Raw genomic sequence first — 17,920 nt, forward strand, 5'->3', positions numbered from 1 at the left:
AACAACTTTGAAATAAGATAAAAAACAATCAGAGAGCTGTGTTTACTTTAATCGCTGCAGCACTTCTTCTGGTTGATACTTTAGGTGACACCGTTGCAAATACTGCCATCTACGGGTGGTTTTTTGAAGCGAGTTTGAGAAGAACTGCTTTTCCTGGAAACGCTCAGTGAGCGTGAATTAAATCTGTTGACATAGAGGTAACCCCACGTGGAGGAGTAACAAAGAGAAAAAAAGTGCTCTTTTAGAGGAAGGAGATCCCAAATGTAGGTCACAGAAAAAGGTTTGGATTTAATAATAGCACACAGAGTGGAGGTGGAGAATCTGTCAGTCAGTTTATTTCTGATCGGACTTTTGATCAGTGTAAGCTTTCAAATGGACCAAGTTACCTACTTTACCAGGAGATTCATCTTTTTGTGCTAGCAGCTCTAATGTCAATTAAGGCATGAATGTATCCTCTTGGATTGTATTGATTCAAGGCATCCCAAGTTCTTCACTCAACTTGAACCTTAAAATTAAAATGACAGAAAAATTAACGCCCAGGTGACTGAAGCTCAGTTAAAATTATTTCTGTGAATTTTATGCCACTCAGCTTTTAATAAACACAATAAAATACTGGCTTTTTTTTTGAACCAAAACAGTGGTGTAAAGAACCTTCTTCTTTGTGTGTAAAGAACTTCAAGGCTTTCTTGTGTTAAGGACCTAGTGAGCAGTTCATTCTCGCCGCTCCTCTGAATGAGCGATAACTTCTGCTGGAGAACTCACTGAAAAGAATTTTTCTATACTTCAGGTTAGAAATTGAAGCAGTTCGTCTCGCTCCCTTCCAAAATCTAATTAGGCTTTACTGGAATGAACGGGGATTCTCTGGGGCAAGGCTCTGGTAGGAGGAGGGGGTACGTGGTATTAACAGCTTCTGGTTCGAGCTATCAGATTGTAGTGAAAACTCATGTTTTTTGTCTTAGAAATGTTTTATGTTACTAGTTTTGGGGCAACATTTTGTCCTAAAAGCCCATATGTCATACGTAGCGATCTGGCAGTTGGAGTTCATGCTGCCAGCTAATCGCACTGTTATGGGTAGCTACTGGTGCTGTTATTGTTTTGTCTTTAAAGATGAAGGTATTTTCAGCTTCTGTGTTGACATGGTCATTGCTAAACTTTATTTTGGCAACATCTTAACAGGTATTTCTCCACATCTTTTCTGCTTTGCATCTGCCTGCAAAAGAGGCCATGGTGGAGCTGTACCAGGCTTGGTACTTGCAGGTGTGGCCTAATATTCGTGCTACCTGTTCTACCAACATCTTCCAGAGCATAAGTGAAAGGGTAACAGAGGGAAACTCATTAATCCTCTCCCCTATGATACAAAATTATGTTCTGGAACTTCAGTTTGGAGTGAGCAAAGTGGGCTTGCTGCCCTGGGTAAAGATGTATGGGTGTAATCCAGTCTCCTGTCAATCCTAGCAGCGGTGGTCAACCCACAATAATGGGGTGACTCTCCCCCAGCCCGGTCCCTCATGGAGGTTTTCATGAGTGTGATCTGCTGCCAGGTGACGACTCCCTTAAATTTGGTAAACCCTTAAGTTTTTAGAACAGTTGCGTTCCGGCTTAGTCTGATTTATTTATCTATTCTTGCTACATAAACTCCAGATCCGGGATTTTAATTTCTCTACTCCTGATGTGATCTTTGGAAAAAAATTCCTGTGGTAATAGGTAGGTTTTTTCTGCCTTTCCCTGAAAAGGGTGTGCTCCCTGGGTTTGGTTTGATTGGATGAAGTCAGCTGGATACATCGATCCCACTTATTTACTAAGGTGGGGATTTTGGGGGTGGATTTTTGCCTCTCTCTGATTGCGACACTGGCCTCCAGCTAGACCACCGTTCTTCAGGCCATCGCGTGGTAAACGTAAGGCTGCTGCCCGCTGCAGCCCTTCTCGGTCAAGGGACAGCTTTGGAGAGAAAGCATGCCGAGATACACGGTGCACGTGCGAGGAGAATGGCTGGCAGTGCCCTGCCTGAACCGCACGAACACCGTTGGGTGGCTGGGAAAGGAAGCCGTGAGGCGCTACATGAAAAACAAACCCGACAACGGGGGATTTGCCTCGGTGGAAGAAGTCAAATTTTACATTCGAAGGTGCAAGGGACTCGGCTTGCTGGATCTGGATGATACGGTGGAGGATGCTCTGGAGGACAATGAATTTGTCGAAGTCGGTAAGCAAAACCTTCAGCAGCGCATCGCGGAGTGACCACGTTGGCACCTGAGTCAGCAAAATGTTGCTTAGTTTATCTAAAACTGCGTCTGAGACGTGTCGAAGATTTTTATGGAAAAATACCAAAATGCACCCTTACTTTTTAAGTATAGAACTATATGAGGTATAGAAGCTACAGGGTTCTATATATATCATTTGTACATGATATTATATCTGATTTATGGGATATGGAGCACATGGCCATGGGCTGGGCAATTCTTTTGCCTTTAGAGTACCTTTAAAAACCTACAGTCTCTTGTTATTTTCCTAGAAACATACAAATATATTTGAGGCTGATAATTGCAAATTAGAATTCTTACTGTTGTGTATTGTAATGAATAACAAATTCATTTATAGGTAGAATACAATTTAATCATTCATGTTTATTTGCATATTTCTTCTAGTTATAGAAGGAGATATAAAGTCTCCAGATTTCATACCATCTCAGCCAGAAGGAGTTCATTTGTATCCTTTTTTTGAGCGTTTTGTGAACTTTTTTTATAATTCCAGATGTATAATTTCCTATATTTCCCTGTTCTTGTAATGTTCCTTCATACATAAAACACATGGCCAGCTGTATTTGAATGGTCACTACCTGTGAAATCCTGTCTGCCCTTTTATTTTCCTTTACAGAACTTTCAGATACAGCAAATATCGAGAACCAGAACAGGTAGGAATCTCCAAGGATTTTACAACTCGGTAACAAATCCTGCTGTTCCCCAGAATGTGCTGAGAGTTGAGCCACTGCAGCATTCACAAGAGCAGGGGCTGTTAGATTGGCTGAGTCTAAGAATGTAAATTATAACATGCTTACTGTGTTTTTGTTAGTGAGTTCCTGTCTTACGAATGAGCGTGAGAAAGCTTCCTGTCACTGCTGAGTTTTGACTGTATTTTTTTTTTTAATTCTGATTATTAAGCAACTTTACACATATATGTATCCCAAACTAAAAGGTGGTTTTTTGGTGTAGTACATTTCTTTAGATGGCAACAGCTTAACAACGGAGGACTTGGTCAATTTAGGAAAGGGGCTCTACAAGATAAAGGTAAAGATTCTGAACATAGCTAAAAAATACACATTTATCTTTCTACAATTAAACTTAAATAATGATAGATAAACTTTTATGTTTAAACTATGTTGTAGCTCACACCTGAAGCTGAAATGAAAGTCAAACAATCGCGAGAAGTGATTGAAAGGATTGTGAAGGAACAGACGGGTAAATATTTTTACCTCTAACTATTAATTTTTTAGAAAACTTTATCGAGTTTATCCTTCCTTAACCAGCAGTGTCTATTTCTTGCAGTTGTATATGGGATCACCACGGGGTTTGGGAAGTTTGCCAGGACTGTCATCCCAAACAATAAGCTGAGGTAAGTTTGTGTGTGTGGCTTTTTCCATCATTTCCTTTTGGGAAAAGAAGAGGAGGGGGCGGTTTGACCCTGTACATTTGTAGAACCATAGAATCATAGAATGGTTAGAGTTGGAAGGGACCTTAAAGATCATCGAGTTCCAATCCCCTGCCATGGGCAGGGACACCTCCCACTAGACCAGGTTGCTCAAAGCCCCATCCAGCCTGGCCTTGAACACTTCCAGGGATGGGGCATACTCGGTTGTTAGATGAGAGGGCTGCTTCAGTAGTTCCCTTTGCTTTATGGAAAATAAAACCTGACAAGACTTGTTTGGAGTTTTGCATTTTTTTTTTATTTTTTTTTTCCCATAGGGAGCTTCAGGTGAATTTGGTTCGTTCACATTCTGCAGGTAATAAGAAATCACTTGCTGTTTTCCCTTTTCTGCCGCTCTTGGTAGCTGGTTAGTAACTGAGAGGCTTCCTCTTTCAGGTGTGGGGAAACCTTTGAGCCCAGAGAGATCTCGCATGCTGTTGGCGCTGAGAATCAATGTCCTGGCAAAAGGGTACAGTGGAATATCCCTAGAAACGCTCCAGCAAGTTATTGAAGCATTTAATGGTAAAAAGATTTTTAAAGGAAATCCCCCTTTCCCTATGTTTTTTTTCTTTTAACTCTTTCGTTGAAGGGTGTGGGTCAATGGATCAAGCTATGGATGTTGATCTGTTGACTTAGTGGTTGTGATTGATCAGGACCAAAGCTTGGCTGTGACTGGTCCTGTAGAAGATCGTGGCTAGAGACTGTTCCCCTGTTGAAGAACATGGGGTGTGAGCAGAAGTGACAGAAAAGGCTGAGAGAAAGGGATGCAACAGGTAGAAGTTTAGGAAATGAGCCTCTGAGAGGTCAAGTAATTAGTTTAAGACTAAGCTCGACCGAGAGCATGACTGACTCTGGGTGAACTCTTCTACATAGACCCAAGTCTCTAACATTGGTCCTGTCACATGTGCCACCATCTTTTGGGACACCAGGATTTTTGGTGTTTCTACCACGTAGAAAACTGCACGTGTTGGTATTTGTGAAGCAGACCTGCTTGAGCAGCACCTGTTTTTGTGAGCAGACCCCCTGACACCTACACAAGTGTTCATGAACAAGGGCTACAAGGCAGCCATGCAGAAGCACATGGCTGGTCAGCAGCTCATGTGGCCACGGCTATTAAAGCAGCTAAAGCTGGGTGGCCTTGCTGGACGCTGCAGCAGGGAAACCAACGGGGTGGCTGTGCTGTTCATTAGCTGATGTCCATTAACGGTCCCTCTGGTGAGCCATGCCAGTGTGGCTGTGATGAGCAAAGACCACCTTCTCTCTCTTGCGGTGTTGCCCTCTGTTGCACCATCCTCTTTCTCCTCCTCTTCCTCCCACAGCAGGTAAAGGAGCTGCAACTCAGTGTTTAGCTCTGCAAAAGAAAAGAAACAGACTGGTCCCTTCCCTGCTTTTTCTGCAGTTCCCTGGGCTCTGTTCCTTCATTTCCACACGTTCAATGCTCAGAGAGCTGGGGTGGAGGGAAGAGGGCTCAAAGACGGTTTGTAGGAGTCACCCGATGTGTGTATCTAGATGCAATCGCCCTGGGCTGTGATCCCTCCACTCCAGAACTAAATGCAGAACTATATGCAGCAGGGAACTGATTTCTTTATAAATTGCTGCTGTCTATGAGCAGGGGCAAATCCCAGTCTGCAGTGAGAGTAGTTCAACAGAACTACTGCCATTGACCATGATTGCAGGATGTTACTGTGACCACACTCATGTGGCTTCTCTGTTTTCCAAGGAGCATATCGAGGGGAAGCTCTAACAGGAGGGGTTTTTTTGTTTGTTTTCTTTCTAGCATCCTGCTTGCCTTATATCCCTGAGAAAGGGACAGTTGGAGCCAGCGGAGACCTGGCCCCTCTCTCTCATCTGGCTCTGGGATTAATTGGAGAGGGAAAGATGTGGTCCCCGAAGAGTGGCTGGGCTGATGCTAAATATGTAAGACTCGTGCAGCTGATTGGTTTCTTTTCTGCTTGCTGGCTCACTTGCCAAATTGCACATAGCTTTGACAGAAAGACAGCTTTTGCTCAGCTTAATAATGAGTAAGAGTCTTCGGATGCTTTTGTACCAGTTTGAATTGGGACTAGGTTGCCTTTAGCAACTCATCCCCTACCTTGAGGAGGGTTATTCCTTGAGAATGGAATAACTGACCCACATGTCACTGAAGCAGATATGAACATGCAGGATGTTATTAAGTCCTAAAGAAATATCATGCCATTGTATTGCAATACAAGAGACTGCAGTGACACTAGTTAGAACCTGGAGAGAGGGACAGGATGTGTTACCAGCTTTGAAAGAACTGTTCCTACATCTTCAGCTCCATAAATATCAACACTGTTCTAACAAAACCAAGATCACCTCTCAAATTCAAAACTTCAAATGCTGAGACTAACGGGAGATTTATTGGAGGCAGGAGCTTATCAGTAAAATTTCTGCTGATTTTATAATGGCTTTAAGTGAATACATAGGTTTGGACATCTCATTTTTGATAGATTAACTAAGGTTACAGGGAACCTTTATAGCATCATCTGTTACAAGATGGAAGCTTTACAATGAAATTAATTTTTAATTAATTGTTATTCTGTCACTAATACATCAGCAGATTGATCTAGTGTTGAATATCTCCAAGTCTGGCCTCTCCAGAATCTTTAACGGTAGTTTGTTCTGCTACGTCTATCACTCCTATTCATGAATATTTGAACACCAGATTTATTCATGGATTGATGGCTGTACCATCACTGTATGCTGGAGAAGTACTGAGAACTACACAGGGAGAGGAGGAGGGAAAAAGCAGGCCAGTTTGTCATGGCCATTCAGGATCAGAAGTTACAGTTGCACACCTCCGAATTGAGTTACCTCTTCAGTTGGAAAGGTTGAGCAGACTCTAATCAGAATCAAAATTATACCTTTCCTCCATTTCCCACAAGAAATGTCCTATGGAATAGACATGTATAGAACAAACTGAGTTAGGACTCTTCCGGCCATTTGAGATTTTCTATAGAAAGGGTTAGGGAATCATTTATAAAGGAATAGTTTATGCCAAGCCAAACCTGCTATGAGGTAGGGCGCAGGCAGAACTTTCTTCCCAGGATGTTTCCAGCCTTCTCTCCTATTACTCTCACCCATCAGCTAATACACAGTGACAGTGTCTCACTTCAGCACTCCTACTACCTTCTTTTACTGGCACTAGGAAATGAACTGCTACTTTGGATGTCCAAAAATGCTGTCATTTTTTCAGTCCAGCAGAAAAAAAATATTTTCAATGTTTGTGATATAAAGCTCTTTTTCTCCCTTCACATAAGGAATTTGTTAATGTTTTTATTTATGAAAATATTTGAGATTTAAAAGTTTTTGGTGGTTGAATTGCCAAAAAATGTTTTCATTAATTATCTTGTCATTAAACTCCTTCACAGGTCCTGGAAGCCCATGGTCTGAGACCAGTTACCTTGAAACCAAAAGAGGTAATAAAGTGTATTGATGCCAGCTGATGAAAACAAGCATAGTCAATCACTAGTTGCTTTATACTTACAATTTAAGCCTGAAATGAATTAACAGGTATAATAAATCAAGCTCTAGACTGATATTAATGAGGTATTATCAGGAGTAGGATTCACTTCTCCTAGGGTCACCCTACTTGACTTGAAATGTCAGACCCAAGCTTGATGTTTAAATTGGCTCTCTGTGGTCGTGGAAAGAGATGGATGGACATTTTCAGAAAACACTTTATATCATCCTGAAACAGCTGTCTAAGAAGCCCTCTCAAGGTACCAGTCTACCCTTTGACCATAACAGGAGCTCAGATCACTGAGTTGAACTAGGTGTCTGAATTCTAGATCACTAGAACTAGGTGAGATGAATCTCACTCCAAGTATTAAAATTTACTTAGGAACACAACAGATTTGAGGGCTGTGGAGCTCTCCGATAAGTGGCCTCAGTAGCTGTAAAACAGCACCCGGAGCAAGAAGCCAAATCCAGCGTCTCCTAAAGGCAAATGGAAGGCTCCCATGGGCCTCATGTTTGTTTAGAACAAACCTGAAGCTAGCTTTAACTGAACTCAAAAAATCTTTTAAAGCAGTTATAACTTCTAATTCTAATTCTCCACTTCCTCATGATGATTGGGTTTTGCACCCCTCCATGCTTGTAACTTCTTTGATTTAACTAATAATTTAAGAAGAAATGGATAAAAAAAACATTCCACTTCCAAAGAACTGGAAAATAATATAGATTTACTGTACTTTTTTTTTTGCTTGATCTTGAAATAACATGACATAAACCTCTTGTTTTGGAACTTCTGGATCTTCAAGGGTGTATATAACAACTTAATAGGGTCATGACCATTGACAATTTATGTAGCAAGGATGCTCAGTCAAGCTGTGCATTTTATGATTTCAGGACAATCCAGGAAGCTGAGCCAAGGGTCTTTAATTCATTCTTATGAGAAGGAGAATTATCACAGAGGTAGGGAATTATCACAGCATGTGGAATAGCCGCAATGAATTTGCTTAACATCTGTCTCTCTTTAAAAGGGTCTGGCACTCATCAATGGGACACAAATGATCACCTCGCTGGGATGCGAAGCGGTTGAAAGAGCTGGTGCTATTGCTAGACAAGCTGATATAATTGCTGCCCTTACACTGGAAGTCTTGAAGGGTACAACAAGGGCCTTTGACACTGGTGGGTACTGGGCCTTCCCTATCTGTTTGCTTAACAGCCACTGACGAGAGAGGCAAAACTTAACAGTCTAATTTATTTTACTAGATATCCACGCAGTGCGCCCACATCGAGGGCAGGCTGAAGTGGCATTTCGATTCAGGTCCCTTCTAGACTCTGACCATCATCCATCAGAAATAGCAGGTGAACCATCTTAACCTTCACTCTCTCAGGTTACCAGGACAGGCTGGGTCTTTCAGCAGAAGCCCATATGCTTTTCTGTGAGGAATATTTTGTTTTTTCCTCCCTTGTTGCTTCTAGAGAGCCATAGATTCTGTGACCGAGTTCAGGATGCGTATACGATGCGCTGCTGCCCTCAGGTAAATATTGACTTTTATTTCCTTGCATAGCGCTCAAAAAATGATTGACATTCCCACATCAGAAATACTGTCAACTATGCATTGACTGACCCCGTTAGAGGAGACAGTTTTATCTTGCCTCTCCCTCACTTCAAAGTTAGTATTAATGAAGACATGTAATTCGTTGATCCCATGCATGTGCCCATCAGGCAGCATCTAACAAAGCTGCGTTCAGACTGAAAGAAGCCAAGTGTTGGAAGCAGGGGGAAGGTGCTGGTTTCTACTCTTGCAGGCTTTTAGGGCATTTATTCTGCATTGATGCGAAGACCATGAACTGGGGAAAGGTGTTTCCAGAAGCAGCCAGAGTGACATGTTTTTCATCTACCTGTAGTATCTCTAACATACTGGAAGAACTCAACCTTGTGAGTTTTAATGTGAGCAAAGCTATTAAATGAGGGGAATTAATTAAAGTTAATTAACAAGGTTTTGTTTTCTGTTGGGACTTCATAAAGTTACTTCTCTCCTAATAACACTTCTGCCACTCAATAGGTATCTTGTCCTCCATTTAGTGTAAACCAACCCAAACAAGTGAAGAATGACATATTTGGATTACCCTGTTAGCAATGCTGTCATAACAATAGTAAATACAGTCTTTTTGGGAGTCTAGGATGGGCCGTGTCCCACAGCAATGCTCCTGATTTTAAGAGCAAATACAAGACCACCTTCATGTGTGGATATAGAGACAGGGATGATGGGAAAGAGGGTGCTTGCAGCTCAGTCAGCATCCTGAAGGTGAGGTAAGTGTAGATACTAATCTCAGGGGCTAATGTCTTTTGTTCTAGGTCCATGGAGTTGTAAATGATACAATTGCTTTTGTGAAGGACATCATGACGACTGAAATCAATAGTGCCACGGACAACCCTGTATCTTTTTGATTACTTTATTTCTATGTAAAATTTTGCTTGGCCTTTTTTATCCTTTTCTTCTATATAACCATTTGTATAGGAGGCAAAAAAGTCGTAACTGGCTTTCAATAACTACCACTGGTTGCAACTGCAGCCTCTCTTTTCTCCATGTCTGCATTGGTGCATACAAGTGTGTGTCTGGGCAAGGAAACCACACGTGCATGCAGTTTAGCCCGTGTTAAATGTTTCCTACGTAAGATTCTATATGCTTATATTGAATATGTTGATAGACAGGTCTTGGCAACCAAATGGACATAGGTAGTTGGTGACTTGTCTTATGAAACATCTGTTGGTGCAGCACAAGTGAAACCTGCACTATAGAGCAAGACTTGCACCCAGCCAGGGAAGGCAGACGAAATGCATGTGACTGGTAAAGCCTTGTCATGGTTCAGCCTGGTAAACTCTGCACAGTTCTTGCACTGGCACTGAGCATGGCTGGATTCTTCTCAGCAGTGTAAAGATGCTATACGTAACATCACTTCCATAGTGGATGAGCATTACTGCTTGTAACCTGTCTAAAATTGTATCTACCGTGGAGAGAATCTACCAAGAGACTGAGAAACTATGCTAGGATCCAAACACATGTGTCTCTTTGCACACCTCCCCACCCCCAATCAAAGACCTCATTTTATGTAGTCTATTTGAAAAAATAGAACTGAGTCTACATTTTCTGAAAAGCATACAGATGTAACATAATGTGCTTGCAAATAAAAGCCTATTAGCACAAACATTCACTCAGTTAAGATATTCTGATTATGTAAACTGTTAAGATATCTGTCATGTAAACTGTATTTCATTGATGTTTGTGCCTTAACTTCTTAAAGATGGTGTTTGCTGAAAGAGCAGAGACCATTTCTGGAGGAAATTTTCATGGTGAATATCCCGCAAAGGTAATTAAGCATTTGGAGAAGGGGGAAAAAAAAAAAGTAGTTTCTGTTTTGGGGTTTTTGTTTGTTTCTGTCACCTGGTTTAATGTGATGATCTTCTTTTATAGGCTCTAGACTATTTAGCAATTGGTGTGCATGAACTCGCTGCAATTAGTGAAAGAAGAATTGAGAGGCTCTGCAACCCCTCGCTCAGCGAACTGCCTGCGTTTTTAGTCACTGAAGGAGGTCTGAACTCTGGCTTCATGATTGCACACTGCACAGCAGCTGCCCTGGGTGAGTCCTTGAACAATATTATCAAGAGAGCAAGCTAAAAAGACCAATTTATATCAAAGCAGTTGTAATTTGATAGTAGATACAAAGGGATCTCACTCCTGCTTTCCGTCTCTTCTCCACATGCTTTGTGCTGCCTGGGTGAAAAGTTTGAGGGTTGAGTGCAGCTGCAATTATTTCAGCTCAGGATTCTTTATTCTGCACTGATCCATGGGCAAGTTTAGCGCTCTGAGCATGCAAACCCTTAGGTGGACTTTGGCAGGAATGCTTGCACCTTTATGGGATTGGCAGGGAGTGCTCTGATTTACAGTCACCAACATAAGAGCTCTGGTTGAAATCAGTGACAGCTGTGTACCCAGAAATCTGCAAATCGGCTCAGATAGGGCTGTAATTAGCAGCAAACACTGCAGGCAACAAACATACAACCGCCTGAGCCACTCTGCTGATCCTAGAACCTCTGCTTCAATACTTACAGTCTGTAAGCTGGGGATACCTCTATTCCTCACTTCTCACTAGCATGGTGCTACCACTTGTCTCAAAGCTGGGCCTGATAACTCTTGGTACTTGGTGTCTCTGTTTGATGGCCAGGTCCATATGTCAATATCAGACTTCACAGTCCTCAGGAGACTGGAGTTCCCAGGGCTGGTTATTGGAGGAGCACACTAAAAATAAGCATTAGTACATTTTTCCTCTAGTACTCACGACTAAGGCAACAAGAAGCCTGCTGACTACGGGGATATTACAGCTCCACGGTTCAGGAAAGCACGAGCCAACATAAAAATAAACATGCTATGAGTAGAGGGTGAATTAGAAGAGACGCAAACAGACACAGGGACAGAGGATGTCAGATAAAAGTGTAGATAAACATCCTGCAGAAAGAAAAGTCAGTGAAATAAATCAATGTAATAAAGGAACCCTGCCTAGCGGTTGTTTTGTGAAGTGGGGCTTGCAAAGGAGCTGAAGTGCTTGTCCTCTTGTTTGAAGGCTGGAAAACTCTCCTTTTGGCCGGGCAGAGTTTAGGATGGCTCCAGGCCTTAGCTGTTGCTTGGCTTCAGGTTTTGCATGTCACTTCTGCAACCTGGAGCATGAGATTCTGGGGTTCTCGTGGTCTCCACTGTGGGGAATGAAAATTACCTCCCTGCTTCCTAACTCATCGCTGCACTGACACCAGGAGTCCATGGGTTAAAACCCTCTTTCCCTTGGTCAAAATAGCCAGGAGTTTATCTAAAAGTGAAGTTTCAGATCTTTTTCTTTTTTCCTTTTTTCTTTTTTTAACAAGGTACTACTAATATTTTTAAAGTCATTGTGCCAGTTTCTACGGTGTTTGTGTACCAGCTAATGTTGTTTATTCCCAGGGTTAATAGATAAAACTGAAAAGAAAAAAAAAAAAAAAAAAAGGAGATATTTTGCAATGCCGCTGGATGCATCTCTCTCTCCCTTTCTGGTAGCACTGTGCCTGCCAGACCAAAATGTTTGCCATAGCCAGACGCAGCCTCGCTGCGACCTGCTGTTGCCTGCCTGAATGCACCAGCTGGACCCTGGCTCTGGACTGTGTCACTCCAGCCTATTTGCAATTGGTGTCACCACCTCTCTGTTGCTCTTGTTGCTTTTCTGCAGCCCCTAATTTGGCGAGGGCTCTACGCGGCGTCCTGCTGGGCTTCAGAAAGAAAAGGTCTGCATGCAGCCAGAGCACTGTGAATGCAGACTTCGTTTCTTCTCTTTTAAAGAGAAATCCTTAACCTCAAATTGTTGTCAGGTGGTGCCTACAGCCCTTCCTGCAGTCAAATTACCCTTGCTTTTGGGTGCAGCTTGAGAGATTTACTCCAGGTCTCACCCTTAGGGGTGTTCGTGCCTGGAGGAGGCACGTGGGCAGCCTGTTAGTGAGGTGAGGAGGGTGGGAGAGGATTCATATCCTACTTCAGCAGCATCTTCCTGGAGAAAGTTCTGCAAGTGCCTCAGCTTTGACAAGAAGAGACCAGACACTGATCTCTAGCTCTCTTCTTGAAACCAGGGTAGGGGCAGTATCTGTGACCAAAACCAGAGGGAACCAATGCTCTCTACAAAGAATTGCCCTGAAGTAACAGGCAAGACCAGGCTTGTATTTCAGTTATGTTTTTTACTCGTTTTCTTCAGTTTCCATCAGGCCTTTGAGCCAGAGCAACCCAACCCCAGAGATGTGGGAGGAGTGAGCGAGCAGTCTCTCAATATTTGGTTAATATTTGCATCTAAAGAATAAAATTTTTTACAGTTTTCAGAGGCAATAGTAGTTTTCAAGGTGTTTATTACAAATTACTCAGTTCAGGTAAAACATCAATGCATTCTCAGAAGAGGAGTGTTGCATTCTCTGCCGTCACCTGAGGTGGTAGACAGGCTCTTTGCTGCAGGTCGGCCGCTGCTTCTAATGCCTCTTGCCCGTTCTGTCCTACATTCATTGCACTGGATTTTTGCAGTTTCTGAGAACAAAGCCTTGTGCCACCCTTCTTCTGTGGATTCTCTCTCAACCAGTGCTGCTACGGAGGATCACGTGTCCATGGGAGGATGGGCTGCAAGAAAAGCTTTGAGAGTTATTGAACACGTGGAGCAAGGTAAAATTAAAATGCTGATTTCCAGACAGATGTTATGTAAGTAACTAGATGAAGATATTAGTGCCATACTTTTTAGATATATTTTAAGAAAGAAAGAGTTAATGCATGTGAAAGAACTACCTAAAAATATTATATTAAGTACATATTTTACAAGCATTTGGATCTTTCTAACAGAAATGAGGTAAATCCAGCACTGAGTGTTTCTTGTGAAACAAAACTGCTTACTGCAGGACACTCAGCAAAACTTTCCTCTCTTGCTTACAAGGACAGATCACTCTCTTGCTTTTTATTTCTTTCTTTCATCATTTGGCAGGTGGTGAGCTTAGATACAGATGTCAGCTGTTAGTGGAAAGGCAGAGTAATACACAGCACGCAAATACTGAACTCGCTTCCCCACTTAAGTTTATACGTATGAGTGCTCTGAAGACTTCATTCTATAGAAATACATTTTTTGTGTGCAGAGAAACGAGTTTGAGAAACCGTGTGTTTCAACAACACGCTGAGAAATAGTGTGTCCTAGATCCAGTTGGTTCACTCAGTTCCTTGGGTGAATTGGCTTGTCAAAATGAGGAACTAATGCTAATAATGACCAGGTGTGAGGAGGGCAGACATAGTGCAAACTTACTGAGACAGAAGACTCTGTTCCAAAGCTCTGTAATTTTACTGGTGCTTTCACCTGGGCTCTTGCAAGCTTCATGGGCAGAACTTTCTTTTATAGCTCAAGCCCCTTTCTTCTCAGTCCTTAAGAGGTTTTCTGATTTATGATGGCCATTAATTTGAGTATTCAGAATACCCTGGAAGAGATTCCTATGGATTTAAGACTGTGGTAGCCAGGAGTTCCTGGCACACTGAAAGGTCTGTATGGCAGAGCACCCAAAATCTGCTTGCTAAAATGCTGGATACTACCCCCAGCACTATCCATAAAACAATCCTGCTGCTGGGCTGCCTCTCTGGGGTGTGTGGATCCACTGTTTTTTTCACATTGCCTGAAACCATATCATATTGGGCCTAGAGCACAAGTTTTACGAGAAGCGGCTGATGGAACTGAAGTTGTTTAGTCTGGAGAAAAGGAGGCTGAGGGGAGACCTTATCACTCTCTACGACTACCTGAGAGGAGGCTGTAGAGAGGCGGCGGCCAGTCTCTTCTCCCAAGTCACAGGCGATAGGACAAGAGGAAATGGTCTCACGTTGTGCCAGGGGAGGTTCAGACTGGATATTAGGAAAAATTTCTTCACCAAAAGTGTTATCAAACATTGGAACAGGCTGCCCAGGGAAGTGGTTAAGTCGCCATCCCTGGAGGTATTTAAAAGACGGGTAGACGAGGTGCTTAGTGACATGGTTTAGTGGTGGTTTTGGCACTGTTATGTTAATGGTTGGACTTGATGATCTTAAAGGTCCCTTCCAACCTAGATGATTCTATGATTCTATATTGGCTAGAACAAATGCCAGGGATATCTTTATAAGGGAAACCTCACCTTGAGTGGCTGAAAATCGCACTTTCTCTTCTGATTTTGTAGTTCTGGCTATTGAGCTACTTGCAGCCTGCCAGGGCATTGAATTCCTACGCCCTCTGAGAACAACAACCCCATTGGAGAAGGTCTACGACCTTGTGCGCTCCGTTGTGAGGTAAGATCAGATAAACACCTCCTCCAGCCTGGAGAGCAGTTGCCAGCAGTGGTGGTTAATGTTTGGCCAATGTTCGCAATGTGTCTCATTATAGGCCTTGGATGAAGGATCGCTTCATGGCCCCAGACATCGAAGCAGCTCACAGGCTGCTTGTGGAGCAGAAGGCAAGTGTTGACTTTTGGCACATGCTGTAGGACTGTCCCAAGGAGCACGCTGCAACTCTGCTTTGGAAATACCCCTCCATGGGTTCACTGGATGGCCTTGCTAAAAGCACTCCTCTGCCTGGGGTGAACCCACCAGATTTTCTGAGATTTGTTTTTTCTTAGTTTTGGTGGGATAGATTTAGAAATCAGTTCTTAAACTTGCCCTGTGTAATAAGTAGCTTACGTTATTAAATCTGGCAGGGTCCAGACATAGGTCCAAGTTTGAATCATATGAGGACAGGGTCCTATACACCCACAGATGTCCAGACAAATTGGTAGTCTCTCCAGATGGCGATCCTCATTCCTGGGGCAGGGATAGTTCCCCAGCCTCAAGGCCCTTGGGCACAGTCTGGAAGCAACAGGGGATCTGGATGAAGGAATAGGAGTGGTGAAATGTGTTAAGGGGCCCAGCTATTTACATAGCTCTGTAATTCTCATTTCCATCCCAATAACTTTTCTATAGGGTTTCCTGAACTTGTGTGCTGATGTCTGACCTGACCTTTTGTTTTGGCTCTGACTCTGCTGTTACACTTCCTTGTTTTGCAGGTGTGGGAAGTGGCTAAACCTTACATCGAAAAGTATAGGAGGGAACACTTTCCTGAATCGAGACCCATTTCACCAACAGCTTTCTCCCTGGGATCGCTGGAAATGAATGCGGGTGTTGGTCACGACCACAGGCATCAGGATGAACTTTAAGAGCTATGGTCCTCTGATAGAGAGCAGATCCTTTCCAAGACATTGCCTGAGAGTGGCTGTTCTACTCAAACTCAATGTGGTTTCTCCAGGTGACCCAAAGGACCTGACTGTCTAGCTCAGCAGCACATACAGATAGTAGAGAAATAGCTCACTCATTTCCTGATGTGTGAAAGACAGCTTTATCATGATAGTGTGGTTTTGACTGAATTTCCTGAGCTTCCAAACACAAGACATTCAGACTCCTGCTGAAACCAGTGGATGTTTTATACAGGGCCTGCTGTATTTGTTTTGTCAGCTTTTTGCTTGTTTTCTCTTCATCTGTGCCAGTGATACCAAACAGCCTAGATTTTATATTCTCACCCTTTTTTTTTTTTTTTTTTTTTTTCCTTTGGGGAATTGCTGTGGTGCCGTTCATTCTGCCACAAGCAAAATTAGCTTTACACTTAATTCTCCTCTCTTTTGCAGATCATATGTGAGGTACAGAGTCTTGTGTAACGAGCATTTTTAGAGCAGGTGCTTCACAAATCAGAAAAGCTGTGTGCATAAAAATGTGCTATGGAGATTGTTACTCCAGAACAAATACATTGTATTCTAGTGATGACTATACTTAATGCAGCTTTCCAAGAGCCATGGGCTCACACCTGCAATAAACAAACTGAGGCTTCACATACGGCTGTAGCAATCTATTTTCCTGTCATGTGTGATGATGAAAATGTAAAGGAAAAGCTTAATTTGGAAATAAGGAAGACAGGTGGAACAGGGGCCAGGAAAGGGGAAGGAGGAGGAGGAGCTGTAGGAGTGGTGGATGTGAGCCAGTGCTAAAGCAATCGCAGCGACATCTACACTCCCATGGCTCACCAGGTATCTGCCTGGCTGCCGAGGACCCTGTCCCCACAGAGGGGCTCATGTCGTTGTGTGCTCCGTGTTACAACGCTGACCTCTGGCACGGGCTTTGTTTTGCAAGGGAAGAGTCAGGACTTAGTCTTCACATCATGGAGCAGTGACGATGTGTTGAGGCTGGTTAAGAGCCATCAGCCTTGGCGCTATTGGCCTGATCCCCACGGCTGCAGGGGGTTCAGTGCGGGCTGGAAATCTTCCCAGGCTATTGGCTACGCTGCAAAAAGCAGCCAAAGCGCTAGTGTGGGACTTCCATTGTGTGTCTGAGACCTTCTGCGTTAAATATGCCCTGAGGAGACAACTCATGCCTGTGGGCAAGCTGGCAGTGAGGCACCTAACCGGGCCAGAAGATGTGGGAACTAGGGTACCCACCCATGGTGCATGAGCTCCCAGTTCAGCTCCTTCCTTCTGCGTCTGATTTGCAGCATCTCCAGCCTCCATCTCTCATCAGAACCAAGTAAGTTCCTACCCTTTCAGCTCGATGCTCTCTGTAGCAGGCCTATCTCAATCTCCCCCTGAAGCTGTTCTGTTTTGTATAAAATTAGGTATTAATTAAAATCAAGTGTGAGAACAAACGGCCAGGCTTATATCTCATAGTGTCAACCATTTTCCTTCAGCTTCATGTTATGGCTAAACAATGCAGTTCCTTCAGCAGCAAAGCCGGCAGAAGCTTCTGCCCACCACGCTGTCACCTACATCCCGCTCCCAGCTGCTGCAGGAGCCAGCACAGTGAAAGTCATCATTGAAGTGAGCCATGTTAAAAACAAGCAAACAAAATCTTCCTACATTTCAGCGTGGTGTGCCTTCCCTGGCAAGGACCACGTAGCTGGCCATCAGGAACCACTTAAGCCAGCTGCGCCACTGAAGTATAGCCACATCCTCTAACTGCAAACCTGCCACTAATTATAGCCCTGGGGCATACTCCCAAATGGCTACTGGATTCGGCCGAGCTGTTTGGGCAAGCATGTGGTTTGATGTTCCCGTCAGAGTCAGAGCTTGTGTGTGAGACCAGAATCCCCTCACATTAGTAGTTTAGGGCTATGAATGCCTATTCCTGTCCAGCAAGAGAATATTTGAGGTTTTCCTTATGCAATCTTGGGCTCCCAAATGCCTTAGGAGCTTCAG

The 17,920-nt window shown here is 43.3% G+C and overlaps 1 protein-coding gene across 1 annotated transcript; it reads left to right on the top strand.

The window, feature by feature from the left end:
- The first annotated feature begins 1,953 nt into the window (after positions 1 to 1,953).
- HAL (histidine ammonia-lyase) lies at positions 1,954 to 15,898 on the top strand. The gene is made up of 20 exons (XM_074168375.1): positions 1,954 to 2,200; positions 2,643 to 2,703; positions 2,881 to 2,908; positions 3,207 to 3,281; positions 3,380 to 3,452; positions 3,540 to 3,606; positions 3,957 to 3,994; positions 4,075 to 4,200; positions 5,456 to 5,595; positions 7,071 to 7,118; positions 8,184 to 8,331; positions 8,416 to 8,511; positions 8,629 to 8,687; positions 9,509 to 9,589; positions 10,456 to 10,521; positions 10,626 to 10,791; positions 13,239 to 13,373; positions 14,891 to 14,999; positions 15,094 to 15,163; positions 15,749 to 15,898. The coding sequence occupies exons 1-20, from the start codon at positions 1,954 to 1,956 to the stop codon at positions 15,896 to 15,898; spliced, it is 1,983 nt and encodes a 660-aa protein (XP_074024476.1).
- The last annotated feature ends 2,022 nt before the right edge of the window (positions 15,899 to 17,920 follow it).

The sequence above is a fragment of the Numenius arquata genome, chromosome 2 (assembly GCF_964106895.1).
Source record: "Numenius arquata chromosome 2, bNumArq3.hap1.1, whole genome shotgun sequence".
Taxonomy (NCBI): Eukaryota; Metazoa; Chordata; class Aves; order Charadriiformes; family Scolopacidae; genus Numenius; species Numenius arquata.